Source organism: Chiloscyllium plagiosum, unplaced genomic scaffold (assembly GCF_037043375.1).
Source record: "Chiloscyllium plagiosum isolate Xiang-an unplaced genomic scaffold, Cpla_swu_hap1 HiC_scaffold_17, whole genome shotgun sequence".
Lineage (NCBI taxonomy): Eukaryota > Metazoa > Chordata > Chondrichthyes > Orectolobiformes > Hemiscylliidae > Chiloscyllium > Chiloscyllium plagiosum.
The window spans coordinates 33,446,526-33,464,614 of record NW_028270155.1 but is presented as its reverse complement, the minus strand read 5'-3'; the positions used below and the strand labels follow the sequence as shown (position 1 = coordinate 33,464,614).

Here is an 18,089-nt window from a genome sequence, read left to right as displayed (position 1 = left end):
AAAATATTACAAACATTGGAAACTCAAAATGAAAGTAAAACATTTCTAGAAATTCTCATAGAGTCAAACAGCAGCTATGGAGAAAGAAACAACATTAACTTTTCAAATCATAGCTTTTAATCAGAACCCCTGAAACATGATTTTTTTTTTGCTTATTCAGAAAACAGCACAAACACAACAGATCAAATTGCCTCCTCTGTACTGTAGTCCTAAGTGTTAGAAGAGCAGAGTTCTCTCTCACAGAAAGCAAGGAATAAATTGAGATGTAACCATTTTAAGTTTGAAATGGATAGACTTTTACTAGTCAAGGGTATTAATAGATAAAGATCTAAGGTAGGTTAGTGGAACTGAAACCAATCAAGCATGATCACTTTCAATGAAAGAAAAGATCTGAGGGGCTGTGCAGCCATTGCCTGGTCCTACGGTTCTATGTTAAACTCTTATACAATAAAGCAGTGATTTGCTTTAAAAAAGATAATTTAACTTGAGAGCATAATGTAACTACTGACCTGCCACATCGGAAAGTTTAGCTGCATCGTTACAGGTAACGTATTCATTGTAGAAATTTACCATCACAATGCCTCCCTTTTCACTCTGTAAAGTGAATTCACACACATATTGAATAGCTTGAATTATGTGCACACCATTTCTTGTCCAAAGAAAAGAAAATGCATTGAGAATTCAATGTTGCAGGAGTCAAAAACCTTGAAGCTCATACCTTGAAGCTCATACCCAAAAGCATCAATGGAGCACCTTAACCATTTGACTGCAGTAGTGAAAAAATGCAACTCACTGCTGTCTTCTCTAGGCTGACTAGGGATAGGTAACAAATTCTGGTCTAGAGTGTAGGTTTGCTCGCTGAGCTGTAGGTTTGATATCCAGACGTTTCATTACCTGGCTAGGTAACATCATCAGTGGTGATCTCCAAGTGAAGCGAAGCTGTTGTCTCCTGCTTTCTATTTATATGTTTGTCCTGGATGGGGTTCCTGGAGTTTGTGGTGATGTCATTTCCTGTTCGCTTTCTGAGGGGTTGATAGATGGTATCTAGATCTATGTGTTTGTTTATGGCGTTGTGGTTGGAGTGCCAGGCCTCTAGGAATTCTCTGGCATGTCTTTACTTAACCTGTCCCAGGATAGATGTGTTGTCCCAGTCGAAATGGTGGGTTTTTTCATCCATATGTAGGGCTACGAGGGAGAGAGGGTCGTGTCTTTTTGTGGCTAGCTGGTGTTCGTGTATCCTGGTGGCTAACTTTCTTCCTGTTTGTCCTACGTAGTGTTTGTGGCAGTCCTTGCATGGAATTTTATGGATGACGTTGGTTTAGTCCATGGGTTGTACTGGGTCTTTTAAGTTTGTTAGTTTTTGTTTGAGAGTGTTGATGGGTTTGTGTGCTATTAGGATTCAGAAGGGTCTTAGTAGTCTGGCTGTCATTTCTGAAACTTCTTTGATATTTGGTAAGGTGGTTAGGGTTTCTGGCTGTGTTTGGACCAAACACAGCCGAAACCCTAATCACCTTACCATACCATACCTTGGAATCCTAATAGCACACAAACCCATCAACACTCTCAAACAAAAACTAACAAACTTAAAAGACCCAGTACAACCCATGGACTAAACCAACGTCATCTGCAAAATTCCATGCAAGGACTGCCACAAACACTACGTAGGACAAACAGGAAGAAAGTTAGCCAATAGGATACACGAACACCAGCTAGCCACAAAAAGACACGACCCTCTCTCCCTCACAGCCCTACATATGGATGAAAAAAACCATTTCGACTGGGACAACACATCTATCCTGGGACAGGCTAAGCAAAGACATGCCAGAGAATTCCTAGAGGCCTGGCACTCCAACCACAACGCCATAAACAAACACACAGATCTCGATACCATCTATCAATCCCTCAGAAAACGAACAGGAAATGACATCACCACAAACTCCAGGAACCCCACCCAGGACAAACATATAAATAGAAAGCAGGAGACAACAGCTTCGCTTCACTTGGAGGTCGCCACTGATTATGTTACCTAGCCAGGTAATGAAACGTCTGGATATCAAACCTACAGCTCAGCGAGTAAACCTACACTCTAAACCTCAACCTGAGCAACAAACTTTCACAAACCTTGCAAATTCTGGTCTTTTTGTGATTATCAGATCCTAAGAGTGCATTTTTCAAAAGGTGGTGAAAGTGTGCTGTCAAATGGACTTAGAACTTATTGTAGATATCCAGAGAGTGGAAAATTTCATGGCATTTTACATTTCCAAAGTAGGATATTTTTAAAATTATGTTTCAACCATGGCTCATTTGGCAGCACGCTGATTTCTGAGTCAGGAGGTTCAAGTCTTACTCCAGAGTTCTGAGCACAAATAAATGCAGGTTAACCCTGCAGGGTTATTCCAGAGGAGGCATCTTTAGATAAGATGTTAAACTGAAGCCCTGTTGCCTGCCTCAGATGAATATGAACATTCCCTGACAGCAGTTTGAAAAAAGGCAAGGAAATTATCCTGGAGTTCAATCCAAAAGTATCCCTCATTCAATGTGACTAAAACAAATTGTCTGTTCATTATCACATTGTTGATAATGGGATCTTGACTTAGATAGATTGGCTGCCAGGTTTCCTACAACAGTGAGTTCAAAGTTCTTAATTAACTGTAAGTTAACTGGTAACGTTCTGAGGTTGTGAAAGGCACTATATAAATACAAATCTTCTTTCTTGATGTTTGGGTCTTTTTGACTCACAAACATTTAATTGAAATATAGGAGGCCTTCACTGATGCCAATTTAACACTTGGGTTGGGACTTGAGCATATGTAAACTCTGGCAAGTCTCATTTTGAGTTTATTATCATCTCTGTAGGAAAGTACCTGACCTCCATGTTGCATCTGTCTATGCTGCACACAATCAAGACTCTAGCATGTTTTAGAATAAGATCACCATACATTACATTATCGTTTGGTGATATAGCTTTTCAGAGCAATCAAATACAATTGTCTCTTATTTTGAATAAAACAAGAAATATGTTTAGTATCAATGTTAAAATTACACAGGTACATTCGCCGATGTAATAGTTTTTTTGCAAATTAGCCTTCAGCTTAACTCTTCTGAACATTGGTTCAGTTATTAGCACTGCTACCTCACAGCACCAGGGACTTAGGTTTGGTTCCTACCTCAGGCGACTGTCTGTGTGGAGTTTGCTCATTTTCCCTGTGTCTGTGTGAGTTTCCTCCGGGTGCTCCGGTTTCCTCCCACAGTCCAAAGATGTGCAGGTTAGGTGAATTGGCCATGCTAAATTGCCCATAGTGCTCATGGATGTGTAGGTTAGATGCATTAGTCAGGGGAAATGTAGAGTAATAGGGTAGGGGAATGGGTCTGGATGGGATACTCTTCAGAGAGTCAGTGTGGACTTGCTGGGCCAAATGGCCTGTTTCCACATTGTAGGGATTCTATGAATTCTATGAATGAGTTTGCTGTTAAAAGAATATAGGGACAGGACTAGACCAATGCACTCTTGTTTTACTGTTCAATTGGATCATGGCTGTTTTGTAACTCAATTCCATTTACCCAAATCCAGTGAGCTGTGGACAACTGTTGAACCCTCCCCTAGGAAATTGTGAGGAGGCGTAAAAATAGCAGTTAAGAGAGGAGTCCATGTGCCTGCAGAAAGGAGATGTTGAGGTGGTAGATGGGAATAGATAGAATAATGATAATGAGGGTATCACGGTGCTAGTAGGAAAGGGAGAGTATCAGTGATAGATAGAGGAGGATTGGGATAACAGTGTTGTAACAGTAAAGAGGAAATTTGAGGCAGCATTCAAAAGCGGGAGTAAATGTAGCTGTGGAATGGGTTCAAGATGTGAGAGTGAAGAGGGTCGAAGCAGCATTGTGTTGTGGTCAAGGCAATATTGAAGGGTATGGTAGTATTTTCAAGAGAGTAGTAGAGAAATGAATTAAAGTGGTCAAGGAGTCAGCTAGTAGCAATGGACAGCAGAGTCATGGTAATGGTAGAGGTGATCAAAATGATGGTAGAGTAGATGAATTTAAGATGAGCAGTGACCAACAATAATGTGTTGTTTTACTGTGAAGTTAGAAGGAACACTGCTGCTTCCCCTGACTGCACATTGGGGTGAAGGTCAGTATATATTGGCAAACATAATTTTGTAGTCATTGCCTGCATGCTTTAAGGCTCGGGTTAAGTCTGGAATTCTTGAATATAGCTATGTAGTGAAGGAACTCCACTTTGACATAAATCCACTTCATAAATCCCATGTCTCCTTTGATTGACCTCTTATTCATGTGGTATTTTTTTTTATGTTTTATCAATGCTTTTTCAAGGTCTTTTGGTCCTCTTACTACTCGGGGCACCTTATACTGGAAATGGAGAGGAGTAGTGTTTGGACTTATTCCCTTGAAAGAGTAAACTTACTCTTACAACACCTATTGCACAGGTTTGAGAGTTAATACCAATAACTACACATTCACCTTTAAAATTTTGTACAGTTGCAACCTCTGCAAATGTCATGCTTTTTATTAACTAGTGAAAAATTTTGCATTCATGAAAGCATTTACAAAACTTAAATGCTTTATTTTATCAAGCAATGGTGGATGTTTAAAGACACTTAATAAATAAATAAGATGCTTGTTGAAATTTATGTGTACCTTTTCTATTAAATGGAAGTTTTTGTTATAGTTATTTAGTGGTATTATAAAAGTATTTTCAAAAATGGTATGGATGCTTTCAAAATTTCAACAATATCTGATCAAAAAGAGAAGTATGAATTTATGATAGGATTTCTTACCACTTTCTTCAGAATTTCATCTGGTACATTGCGTCTATTGTTACATAGGGCATAGGCAGATGAGTGGCTAAATATGACAGGGGCCTTTGAAAGCTGCAGTACATCATTCATTGTCTTCATTGAAGTGTGAGCTAAATCGATGATCATTCCCAAGCGGTTCATCTCTTGTATGATTTTCTTAGATTCAAAAAAAAGAGAATAACAATTAAATTGTTTCACTCAAAGTATGGTGAACCTTATTTGTCAGATCATGTTTGAATAGATTTCATTCTGACTATTTGCAATCTTAGTTCCAGTCTTACTGTCTGCCACTAAACTGGAAGTACAGGCCATTTGGTTATAATGTGCATTTCGTTAACATAAATTTGTTGTAACGTGATTGATGAATTGGGGACACTGTTTCTAAAGTGCAAACTTTTAAAATGTGTGTTGGCTGTAATGCAATTACATTGCCAACACTTTAAGTGCTGTACCTAAAGCATGATTTTTCTATAATACAGTTGAAACTTTATTGCTGGAACAGCACAGCAGGTCAGGCAGCATCCAGGGAACAGGAGATTCGACGTTTCGGGCACAGGCCCTCTCTCTACAAACTCTCCTGTTCCCTGGATGTTGCCTGACCTGCTGTGCTGTTCCAGCAATAAAGTTTCAACTTTGATCTCCAGCATCTGCAGACCTCACTTTCTCCTTTTCTATAATACAGGCTTGCACAAGAGGTACCTGTAGATTCTTGTTCATTGAATGTTTTTTCTACTTGTTATGGACTAGGTCACACCACTCAAAACATTCTTAAGGCGGCAGCCCCAGACCATAATTTTGCAATTTGTTTCAGTAAGTGTGCAGTAAAAATTACCTGGAGTAAGATAGCTAGGTTGACTACTAGATTTTAAAACAGACAAAAGTTTATTCACAAAATTACACAATGAACCACAAAGAACAGAATAAAGAATCCCTACAGAACTCAGCCTATCCAAACTAAACTTAATTATGCTATTCTGAATATACACAGCAGTCCAATAAGCAAACTCCCTTTAAAAACCAGTATAAATGGAACACATGTTTACAGGTTGAAGTTGAAGGGCAGAAAAAGAGAGAGAGAGGTTCCACACAGCTCTGTGTTGAACTTCTCACCAGCTCAGACTGAACTAAAAACTGCTCAGCTCAGCTAAAGAGCTAGGAGACATTGAGGTCTGCAGATGCTGCAGATCAGAGTTGAGAGTGTGTTGCTGGAAAAGCACAGCAGGTCAGGCAGCATTTGAGGTGCAGAAAAATCGACATTTCGGGCCAGAGCACTTCATCAGGAAGGGCTGATGAAGGGCTCCATCCTGAAATGGCGATTTTCCTGCTTGTCAGTTGCTGCCTGACCTGCTGTGCTTTTCCAGCAACACACTCTCAACTCAGCTAGAGAGCTGACCAGGTCACTTCTAAAACATGGCCACTTTGGCCTGAAGTCTCATCTGTTTACATATAAACAAAAGGCCTCTTGTGAGAGGTAATTTCGGTTTAAACTTTAAGATGTGCCTGGACCACAGACTGATCTATAATAAAAGACAAAACTTTTGTTTCTTTTCTAACAACCATTTTATATACTCAAAAGTAGAATAGTTTAAATTGTGCAGAATGCTGACAATTTGTGAGCGATAGTAAAAACAAGCAGGATCTTGATTGATGAAGCCATTCACACAGCAGGGAAGGATAAGTCCTTGACTGATAAGACTCCAGGATGGGAGAACGACTTGAGACATCTGTTTCAAATTAAAGCCTTTGACTGATAAGACTACAGGGTGAGAAAAACAACAAACTTTGGAGACTCTGGAGCCTTTTGTTGCAGACTTTGTGATAAAAATAATGATGTTTTTAAGAATGTGAACCTCATGGCTTGTTGGAGCCAAGGAGAGGAGGGACTTGTGCTATATATAATGGAGACTTTGTAAGCCTCAGCGCGCCTTTTCTTTAAGGGTGCCCGACTCTGCAGACTTGACTTGTTAATAAAACTTTGTTTTCCTGAATTTGTCTAGAGCGATTATTGAGAAGCGATTTACGTTTCTAACAACTTGGGGGCTCGTCATCCGGGATCAACACTCCAGCCGCAAGGGGAGTTGAGGAAGGATATCGGAGAAGGTGCACCCTGCTGAGTTCAGCAGTCCCTGATTCCTTGCTTGTCGCCCCGCGCGGTTTGAGCGAGTGATATCCGGGAGGCTCAGGAAAACAAAGGAGGGGTGTACCCGAGGCAGTGGGGACGGTTAACGATCGAGTAATTTCGGTGCACCGAACCCAGGTAAGAAAAAACTTGCGGGGACCGTGTTTCCGGAGGACTGGGTACCTACGGGGTGCCTGTGGATTTTTTCTACAGAGACGTGGGACTCAGGAATCTAGAGACCGGGGCTCGCCTGTGAGGGATTTTGCAGAGACCGTGTTTGAGGAGGAACGTGTACCTACGGGGTGCCTGTGATTTGTGTCACAGAGACGTAGGACACAGGAATCCAAAGACCGGGGGTGCCTGCAAAGGAACCTGGGCGATCACGGGACTGAAGGTCCGGGAATTGGCTACATTGTGATAGATTATCACAGGAAAAATACGAAGTCCTCGGAAATGGGAAATAAGGGATCTAAGGTGATTAAGGGAAAGGTAGGCTTAAACAGGGACAATGACACATACCCTGGGGTACCTGACGATAGTCCGTTAGGGAAAATGCTAAATAATTGGGATCAGGGTGGAAGAAAGGGAAAATCTAAAAGGAAGATGGTAAAATACTGTCAAAAGTGGTCCTAGAAACCTATTCAGGGCGACTCAGTGTGGTGGCCTAGATTCGGTACTGACGAAGACTGGGTCCGGCAAGCCCTCATTTTATATGTCAATTCAAAACCTGATGTTAATCTGGAAGAAAGTGATTATGCCCTTTGTTGGCTGCCGGTTACGATATCTTGCCAAATGCAGGTAACTAATAAAGACTCGAAAGGGCAGAAAGAATGGGACCCTTTAGATCACTTACCGCCGCCCTACGTGACCCCGTCTGCCCCACAGAATGTTCCTTCGGGTGACGACGATTCAGGGGAAGGGGAAGAAAATGGGGAGGAACCACCAGGTGCCTCAGGAGTACAGACTAGATCTCAAGCTGAAAAGAGTCACAGACGGAACTCTGTCCCGATTGCAAGAATGAATCCACTCCGGGAAGTGCCCATGGGAGGCGAGGAAGGAAGGACGGGATATGTGAACGTTCCCTTGACGAGTACTGAAGTACGGAATTTCAGGAGGGAGATGAAGGGTCTACTAGAGGACCCCATGGGACTTGCTGAACAATTGGATCAGTTCCTGGGTCCGAATACTTACACGTGGGAAGAGATGTGTTCCATCATGAAAACATTGTTCTCTAGCCAGGAGCGTCAGATGATACGACAAGCTGCGCTCTTGGTCTGGGAGAGAGAGGGGGGAGAAGGAGGGGAGCAGAAGTTTCCCCTCACCGACCCTGAGTGGGATAAGAACACGGAGGGAGGACGGCGCAACATGAGAGACATGCGGGAATATTGGATAAAAGGAATAAGACACGCAGCCCTGAAGGGGCACAATTTTACCAAGGCCTTTGGTAATCATCAAAACCCGGAGGAAACCCCTACGGACTTCCTAGACAGGATTAGGAAGAATTTGCAGCAGTTTGCTGGGGTGGACCCTGAGACGGACGTGGGGCAACAACTCATACGGGTAGAGTTTGTATCAAAAGCCTGGCCGGACATACGAAAGAAGTTAGAGAAAATGGATGATTGGGATAGTAAATCTTTAAGTGAATTACTACGGGAGGCGCAAAAGGTGTTTGTGAGAAGGGACGATGAGAAGCAAAAGAAGGCGACAAAGATAATGATGCAAACGGTGCAACAAATGACAGCTGGAAGAAAGGAAAAGGGAGAGCCGTGGCAGAAACAGGAAAGGGGAAAGTCGTGGCAAGAGCAGAGGAAAAGAGAACCATGGCCGGAACAAAGGAAGAGTGGAGGAACGCGAGACCGCGACAGGGAAACGAAGAGGACACTCAGATGTTACTATTGTAATGAAAAGGGACATTTTAAACGGGAGTGCTCCCGCTACAAGCAGGAGGTGAGGTCGTACGCCCTGATGGAGGAAGATTAGGGAGGTCGGGGGTTCCTACCCTTGGGGCAAAAGGACTATCGACAGGAACCCCTGGTAAACTTGAAAGTAGGGCCCCAAGGATCGGAGATCACATTTATGGTGGACTCGGGAGCCGAAAGATCAAGTATAATCCAAATACCCCCCGGCACCCGAGCAGGAGGAAAAGTTATGGGGGTATCTGGAATTGGAGGACAGAAATTACAAGTCCCAGTGGTGGAGGACGTGGAAATTGGATATGAAAACAGAACTACTAAACGAGACCTCCTTCTACTGCCATCGGCGGGGTAAAATTTGTTAGGAAGAGACTTGCAGGTCAAACTAGGGATCGGAACGGTACCAAGTAACGGGGAAATGGTGGTAAGGTTGTTCGCCCTCACCGAAGAAGATGATTAACAAATAGACCCGGAAGTTTGGTACCGAGAGGGGAACAGAGGGGGTCTAAACATCAAACCTCTCCAAATCACCATGTTACCAGGAAGAGGCCCGGTAAGAAGGAAACAATACCCGATTGCTATGGAAGGACGGGAGGGGTTACAACCTGTGATAGAAAGATTAATCACAGATGGACTACTGGAGGAATGCATGTCCCCTTTCAATACTCCAATACTCCCTGTGAGGAAGCCGGATGGGACATATAGGCTGGTGCAAGACCTGCGGGGGTTGAATGAAGTAGTCCAGGCTAGATACCAGGTGGTACCTAATCCCTACACGTTAATGAGTAAAATTCCCCCCGAACATGAATGGTTCAGCGTAATAGATCTGAAGGATGCTTTCTGGAGTTGCCCCCTTGACGAAGAAAGTCAGAACCTTTTTGCCTTTGAATGGGAGAATCCCTTCACAGGACGAAAGCGACAGTTAAGATGGACGGTCTTGCCGCAGGGATTCACGGAGTCACCCAATTTGTTTGGACAAATACTGGAGCAGATCTTAGGAGGATTTCAGTGTAACGCGGAGAATCAATTGCTCCAATATGTCGATGATCTCTTACTCTCAGGACCAAGAGAAGAGGAGGTACGAGCAGACACCGTTGCCCTGTTGAACTTCCTGGGGAAACAGGGTCTACGCGTCTCCAGGACAAAACTCCAGTTTGTGGAGCGAGAAGTAAGATATCTGGGCCATCAAGTCAGTAAGGGGCACCGCCGTATCACGCCAGAACGAATATCAGGAATTACGGGTATGCCAATACCCAGGACGAAGAAGGAAGTCAGACAATTCCTGGGACTAGTAGGGTATTGCCGGATATGGATTGAAAGTTACACCACTTTAGTAAAATTTTTGTACGACAAACTGGGACAAGAAGGACAAAAGGTGGACTGGTCAGATGAGGAGGAGCAGCGATTTAATATTATTAAAAATAAACTGATTCGAGCTCCGGTATTGGCTTTACCCACCCTGAAGGAACCGTTCCAGTTATATGTTAATAGCGCCGGCGGAATTGCCCAGGGTGTGCTCACTCAGCTGCGGGCAGGGAAACGTCAGCCGGTTGCATTTTTGTCAAAAATGTTAGACCCTGTGTCATGTGGATGGCCGACCTGTATACAGGCAGTGGCAGCTACGGCAATGTTAGTAGAAGAGGCCCGAAAACTTACCTTTGGAGGAAGGATCACAGTATACTCCCCACATTCGGTTAGTGCCATACTGGCTCAAAAGGCTCACCGCTGGTTAACAGACTCTCGCATCCTAAAGTATGAGACGATTTTGATGACCGGGAACGATCTCAATTTTGCAAAAGATCTCAGTTGCAACCCAGCCCAGTTTCTGTACGGACGTCCTGCAGACGGGGAACAGGAGCATGATTGTGTGGAATTTGTGGACTTGCAGACCAAAAGCCGAGAGGACCTGCAAGAAGCCCCGCTGGGTGAGGGACAGGAACTGTATATCGACGGGTCCTCCCGGTGCATCAGTGGAGTACGATACAGTGGCTATGCTGTTATAGATGGTGCAACGAAACGGACGATTGAGTCTGGACGACTGCCCGGGAAGTGGTCAGCCCAATCCTGTGAGTTGTACGCCCTCCAGAGGGCCCTGAAGTTGTTGGAAGGGAAAGTGGGGACCATATATACTGACTCAAAGTATGAATACGGAGTCGTTCATACTTTCGGGAAAATCTGGAAAGAGCGAGGATTGATAACTTCCCGGGGAAAAGAATTAGCTCACGAACAAATGATCAGCCTAACGTTGGAAGCCCTGGCGTTACCTACGGAACTTGCAGTAGTCCATGTACCCGGTCACCAGAAGGGGTCGACACCGGAAGCGGTGGGAAACCGGCTGGCAGACGAGGAAGCCAAGCGGGCAGCGGTCGAAAAATCCGTCCAATTGTTAACGTTAATACCGTTGAGGGAAGGGCTCGCTAAACAACCCGTCTGCACCCAGGGGGAGATTGATAAAATGGATCGATTGGGTGCCCGGCTAGATACTACCGGGAAGTGGATGGTTCCTGATGGGAGACAAGTACTGAACAAACAGATCACCCGGGGTATTCTGCACCGATTACACCATCAGACCCACTGGGGGGTGCAAGCCATGTGTGACACAATCCTGAGAGACTATGTATGCAGGGGGATATACACATTAGCCCAACAAGAGGTAGTCGGATGCCCCACTTGCCGGCGTATTAATCAGAAAGCCATGCGTTCTATGCCAGCTGGTGGTCAGCCCCTAGCGATTAGGCCATTTCAGAGGATCCAAGTCGACTTTACAGAATTACCCCCAGTACAGAGATGGAAATATCTGCTAGTAATCGTAGACCATTTCACTCACTGGGTAGAGGCTTTCCCAACTGCCAAAGACGATGCACCAACCGTGGCCCGACTGTTGTTAGAGAACATAATCCCGAGATATGGCATAATGGAATCTATTGACTCCGACTGCGGGACGCATTTTATTTCTAAGCTACACCATTTGATCTGTACTGCCCTGGGTATCCAATGGAAATTCCACACACCCTGGCATCCTCAGAGTTCGGGTCGAGTTGAGAGAATGAATGGCACGCTCAAGACCCAATTGACTAAGCTGATGTTAGAAACTAAGTTACCCTGGCCAAAGTGCCTGCCCATTGCCCTATTGAGGATACGTACGGCACCTCGCCGAGATGTCGGGGTTTCCCCCTATGAAATGCTGTTCGGATTACCGTATTGGAGTAAGGTTGATGGATGTCCCACTCTACAAGGGGGGGATGTATTTATCCGAACCTATTTACTGGCCTTATCCCGTTCTTTTGCAGAACTCCGGAGGAAAGGTCTCCTGGCTCAGACTCCGCCGCTCGACTTCCTCCTGCATAAGGTGGAGCCCGGAGATTGGATACTTGTTAAAACCTGGAAGGCCGAAAAGCTCCAGCCGCGGTGGGAAGGACCGTTCCTGGTTCTGTTAACAACTGAAGCAGCTGTTCGGACGAAAGAAAAAGGGTGGATCCACGCATCAAGGATAAAGGGGCCTGTTCCGCCTGAAGAAGAAAGCACCTGGACATGCGAGCAAGGGGACAAGCCGTTGTCGGTAAAACTGAAAAGACAGCAATAATGAACTCTACTTGGACTGTATTGATGGGGATATTGATCAGTTTACTCCTGTATGTGGGGGAGGGTGAGGGGAGATGTGACAAATGTCGAACTACAGTAAGACTTGGGACTCGAATCTATTCGGGATCATTTGTGTCCCATTCCTATGTGGACGATAGGTGTTACGATGTGAGTGCACGCCATGAATGTTGGGAGGATGGGAGACCCTATTATCAGGTATATAATAAAGGATACGGTGGCAAAATCCATGGATGCCCTATAAATGACCGCTGGGTGTGTATTAGCAAAACTGGGAGGTGGGACCTATCCTCCGTGTTGCTCAGGGAGCAGGTTGACAGAGTCAAGGAGACCAAGATACAGATCCCTGATCGGGGGTTGGGGAAAGAGCAAGACCGTCAGGGAACGGTCGTGCTCCCTAAAGTGCCATCTGTATACGAAGAGGTAGAAGGACAGATTGAACTCCCTGATGTTACACAAAACCTGTTTATTGATCTCACCTCTAGAATAGCCACTGTTTTAAATGTTAGCAATTGCTGGGTCTGTGGGGGGCCGCATATGTCGGAACAATGGCCGTGGACTGGTCAAAGCTTAGACATAGGGGAATTGCTGCAAACCACTTGGACTCATGACAACGACAGAAAAAGCCAGGGGTGGAGACTGACAAACAGCCCTGAGGGCCAGTTCTGTATTGAAGGCAAGGGGACCGTGAAGGTAGGGATTAGCCCCTGTCAGAATATATTGGATGCAACCACGCGAGTATGGTGGCCTGAGAATATTGCTTGGTACATTGCAAACCGAGATCATCAAAATTGCATTCGGTTACGTTCTGATTCCTCCTCTTACGAGCTAAGTGCTGACCCTTCCGATGGCATGAAAAGAGTGTGGAGCGGTGGTTGTCAGGGGAATCAATGCTGGAATAATCCTGTCCAGACTCTGCCACGGGGTCAACAATCCGAATACTGGAATTGCAGTGGTCCTGGTCCTTATGAGGGCGTCCCTGGGGTAAAGGAGTTGTGGGATGACGTTGTGAGGCAGGGAGGGCCTGCTCCAGATGGCCTATTTTGGATATGCGGTAATCAGGCATACTCCAAACTGCCCATGGGATGGGCTGGGGTATGCTTCCTGGGTCTAATACGACCTGCGTTCTTCCTATTACCCCGGGAGGAAGGCGATGATTTGGGAGTTAAACTCTTTGACTCCCTGCGTAGGTCGCCAAGGGAGATCCAAGTCGGTGATTGGGGGGATGAGTGGCCACCGGCCCGGATTATTGAATACTATGGGCCGGCTACTTGGGCACAGGACGGATCATGGGGATATCGCACTCCTATCTATATGCTAAATCGAATTATCAGGCTCCAAGCAGTCGTAGAGGTCATTACTAACCGGACTGCCCTGGCCCTAGAGCTGTTGGCTCAGCAGCAGGATCAGATGAGGGCTGCTATATATCAAAACCGACTTGCCTTGGATTATCTGTTGGCCTCGGAGGGGGGTGTGTGCGGGAAATTTAACCTGACAAACTGCTGTCTAGAAATTGACGATAATGGTAAAGCGGTTTTGAAAATTTCCGATGAAATTCGGAGATTGGCCCATGTGCCAGTACAATCTTGGCGTCCTCTTAGTGGCATCGGATGGTGGGATGGTCTCCTAGGTGGTAGCTGGTGGCGCACGGCGTTGCTGGTGGTTGGGGGAGGCATGATTCTTCTTCTCGTATTACCCTGCCTAACTCCCTGTATTCAGTTTTTAATTCAGAAAAATATTTCCCGACTCCAGGCAGTGGTGGTTCCACAACATGGGACACGGGAACTTAAAGTGATGTTGCTGCGAAAGACCAAGGATTTCCCGGGCCCTTGAGGGAAGGGGGGACTTATCTTGGTCAGGCACATCTTAAAGAAAGAAAAGGGTGGAATCGTGAGAGGTAATTTCGGTTTAAACTTTAAGATGTGCCTGGACCACAGACTGATCTATAATAAAAGACAAAACTTTTGTTTCTTTTCTAACAACCATTTTATATACTCAAAAGTAGAATAGTTTAAATTGTGCAGAATGCTGACAATTTGTGAGCGATAGTAAAAACAAGCAGGCTCTTGATTGATGAAGCCATTCACACAGCAGGGAAGGATAAGTCCTTGACTGATAAGACTCCAGGATGGGAGAACGATTTGAGACATCTGTTTCAAATTAAAGCCTTTGACTGATAAGACTACAGGGTGAGAAAAACAACAAACTTTGGAGACTCTGGAGCCTTTTGTTGCAGACTTTGTGATAAAAATAATGATGTTTTTAAGAATGTGAACCTCATGGCTTGTTGGAGCCAAGGAGAGGAGGGACTTGTGCTATATATAATGGAGACTTTGTAAGCCTCAGCGCGCCTTTTCTTTAAGGGTGCCCGACTCTGCAGACTTGACTTGTTAATAAAACTTTGTTTTCCTGAATTTGTCTAGAGTGATTATTGAGAAGCGATTTACGTTTCTAACACCTCTCAAAATCCTTTTCATTTCTGTACCAAACCAGACTGATTGGAGCCCGGCCCGGTTTATTGCCCCTCTGAAAAAAACCAAGGGCAGAGTCTCCTTGAGCCAAGGAACAGCTTTTAGACAAAAGGACTAGCTTATGGTATAAGAAGCATTGTTAACACAACCTTTACAGGTTATGTTTTTTAAAGATTGATGCTCCAGTTATTAATAAAACAACTTCAGCATATAAAATTTTCTTAATTTATGATTTGAAGGAGGAATTGCATAATAATATGGTTTTTGTAGATCTGTTTTGTACCCAGTGCTTCAAATTTTCAGGTCTTAAAAATGATCTTCACATTATTTTGAGAGCAGCATGAGCATCTTGACTGTCATAGTTCAAAGGAAGTGTTCATCACCATTAACTTGGGGTAAGTAAGGACACCCAGCTTTATCCACATCCTAAGAACAAATTTATTAAAGTAATTGTTTTGAAGATTAACATGTCTTTTAGAATTTTAGGTGGCAAACAACAATATTTGCAGAGAAATTGTCTTGTATTTTCCATATATTGCCTGATTATTTGCCTCACTATCTACATTGAAATATTCCAATGGTGCACTGTACACAGAAGGCCCTGTCTATTTAAAATCTGTATGAATTATGTCACAAAACTGTATTTTGATTTATAGTCAGGACTACCAGGAATGTACACCATAAATATGGGAAATACCCGTTCTCACAAAATTCTGTTCATTTGTTTTAATGCTTAGAAAATCCAGGGAGGTAAACCCCCAAATTGATTGACAAGCCCTATGCCAGGAATGTGATTCCATTATATGCTGCTACACATTTCATAAAAAGGCACAGGCAAGGAATTCAAAACGCCATGTGTCATTCTGGTCAAGATAATGTCACAATCAATTGATGCAATGATGTGGTTCAAAGAGATCAACATCTACATTCAGGCTTGCAGGAAGTTGCAAAAGTTTTCAAATAAATAGTCATCAAAGACTTTTCTCCATGAAGTTTTGAAAATCTATTGAATGTATGGATTTGATTGGTACACAAAAGCCTTGTATTTATAGAAAGAATGCAATGATTAACACATTGAGATTTGAAATTAAACACTCTTTACCATTAGTGGCACATACTAACCTTTCCATACGTGGACAATCCATTACTCTGAGCTGGGTCATCTCCCATGTCCACAAGCCAGTTATCCGCCCTGAAAGATTTGAAAAATTGGGCTTTTGTCTCTTGAGGACAGATTCCAATGGAACATTGACTTATAAACTGAAAGCCTCCAGTGTATGTTGATTAGCTGTTAGTCTTAATTGGTTATTTGTTGTGGCTTCAAGTGTATCTAAACCAACAGGACTAAACTGAATATACCTCATCCTTAAACAAGGACCTCGGTTATCAAGCATTTGATTAACTGATTTTCGGATTATCTGAATAAGTTTGCAAGGTCCCTATGTTATCTGGCATTTGATTACCGAACACAATACTCCCCATCCCTTTGGATAATCGAGGTTCCACTGTACACACTGAGCAAATATCCATGAGTCTGCTGGGCTACAAACGTGCAGACATTAGATTACCCCATTAAAACTTAATCCGGCACTTAACTGCACGTCGGATAGATATAAATAAAACAAAGCATCACAGATACTGGAAATCTGAAACAAGAACAGGAATTGCTGGAGAAACCCAGCAGGTCTGTCAGCATCCAGGGAGAGGAAACAGAATTAACATTTTTATCCAGTTCTGAAGAAGGTTCACTAGCCTTGAAACACTAACTCTGTTTTCTCTCCACAGGAGCTGTTAGACTTCTGGGGTTTTCCAGCAATTTCTCATAGATATAAATGTGTGCCAACAGGCAAGCTGAAGTATCATGCTCCATTCTGACCTGTTAACCACACTGTTAGATTAGATTAAATTAAATTCCTTACAGTGTGGAAACAGGCCCATTCGGCCCAACAAGTCCACACCAACCCTCCAAAGAGTAACCCACCCAGACCCATTTCCCTCTGACTAATGCACCTAATATTACGATCAATTTAGCATGGCCAATTCACCTGACCGGCACACCTTTGGACTGTGGGAGGAAGCCGGAGCACTCAGAGGAAATCCACGCAGACACTGGGAGAACGTGCAAACTCCACACAGACAGTCACCCAAGGCTGGAATCAAACCTGGGACTTGACACTTGTATGTGAATATATTAAGAGTTCAACATAAACAATTTCTTTAAATTTGTTCATTCGCAGAAGTGGCCATTGCAGGATAGGTTAGTGTTAACATAAGGAAAAAAGGATCTGGAGTTGGCCAATCAGTCCTTTGGAACCAATTCCCTATTTAGAGTTCATGGTGATTGACTTCAATAACTTTTCCTGCCCAGTGCTTTGATGTTCCTAATATGGCAAAATCTATCAATCTCATTCTTGCATAAAACTGCATGATGAATTATATACCATCCTCTGGACAGACAATTCCAAAATTCATCTTCCTCTGAATGAAAAACATCCTCCTCATCTCAGTCTACATGACTGGCCCCTCATTCTGAGATGGTGTTCTTTGGTTCTACTCACAAAAATGCCCCCTTCCCCCACACCAGGCAAAACATTCTTCCGGCAATGACCCTGTTGATTCTTTTAGGAATTTTTAAAAAAATTTGAATGAGTTTTTATCTTTCTAAACTCCAAAAAATAAACTCAGTATATTTAATCTTTTCTCACAGTCTGTCCATTCTAGGAATTAGTTTGGTGATCCGTTGTTGCTCTCCCTGAATGGCAAGTATATCTTTCCTTCAATAACGAGACTAAAACTGTATACAAATACTTCAAAGTGCATGTGTAAAATGGGCTACCAGAGGAAGTGGTGGAGGCTAGTACAATTGCAATATTTAAAAGGCATCTGGATGAATATATGAATAGGAAGGGTTTAGAGGGATATGGGCCAGGTGCTGGCAGGTGGAACTAGATTGGGTTGGGATATCTGGTCAGTGTGGACGAGTTGGACCGAAGGGACTGTTTCTGTGCTGTACATCTCTATAACTCTATGACTCTAAGTGTGGTAACACTAGGAAGGCATCTTTTGTTCTTAAACAGTACTCAAATTCACCCTGTAGTAAAGTCCAACCATAGAATCATAAAATCAGTGAAGAAAAAGGCCATTTGATCCATTGAGTCTGCACTGACCC

The 18,089-nt window shown here is 43.7% G+C and overlaps 1 protein-coding gene across 1 annotated transcript in view; it reads right to left on the bottom strand.

Moving 5' to 3' along the window:
• dpep1 (dipeptidase 1) overlaps nt 1-18,089 on the bottom strand; it is a 58,915-nt gene that overhangs the window by 23,980 nt on the left and 16,846 nt on the right. The window contains exons 5-7 of the mRNA XM_043706798.2: nt 16,043-16,112; nt 4,797-4,973; nt 510-594 (exon numbers count right to left, since the gene is read on the bottom strand). Coding sequence (XP_043562733.2) covers nt 510-594; nt 4,797-4,973; nt 16,043-16,112 — 332 coding nt within the window. The remainder of the gene's footprint in view (nt 1-509; nt 595-4,796; nt 4,974-16,042; nt 16,113-18,089) is intronic.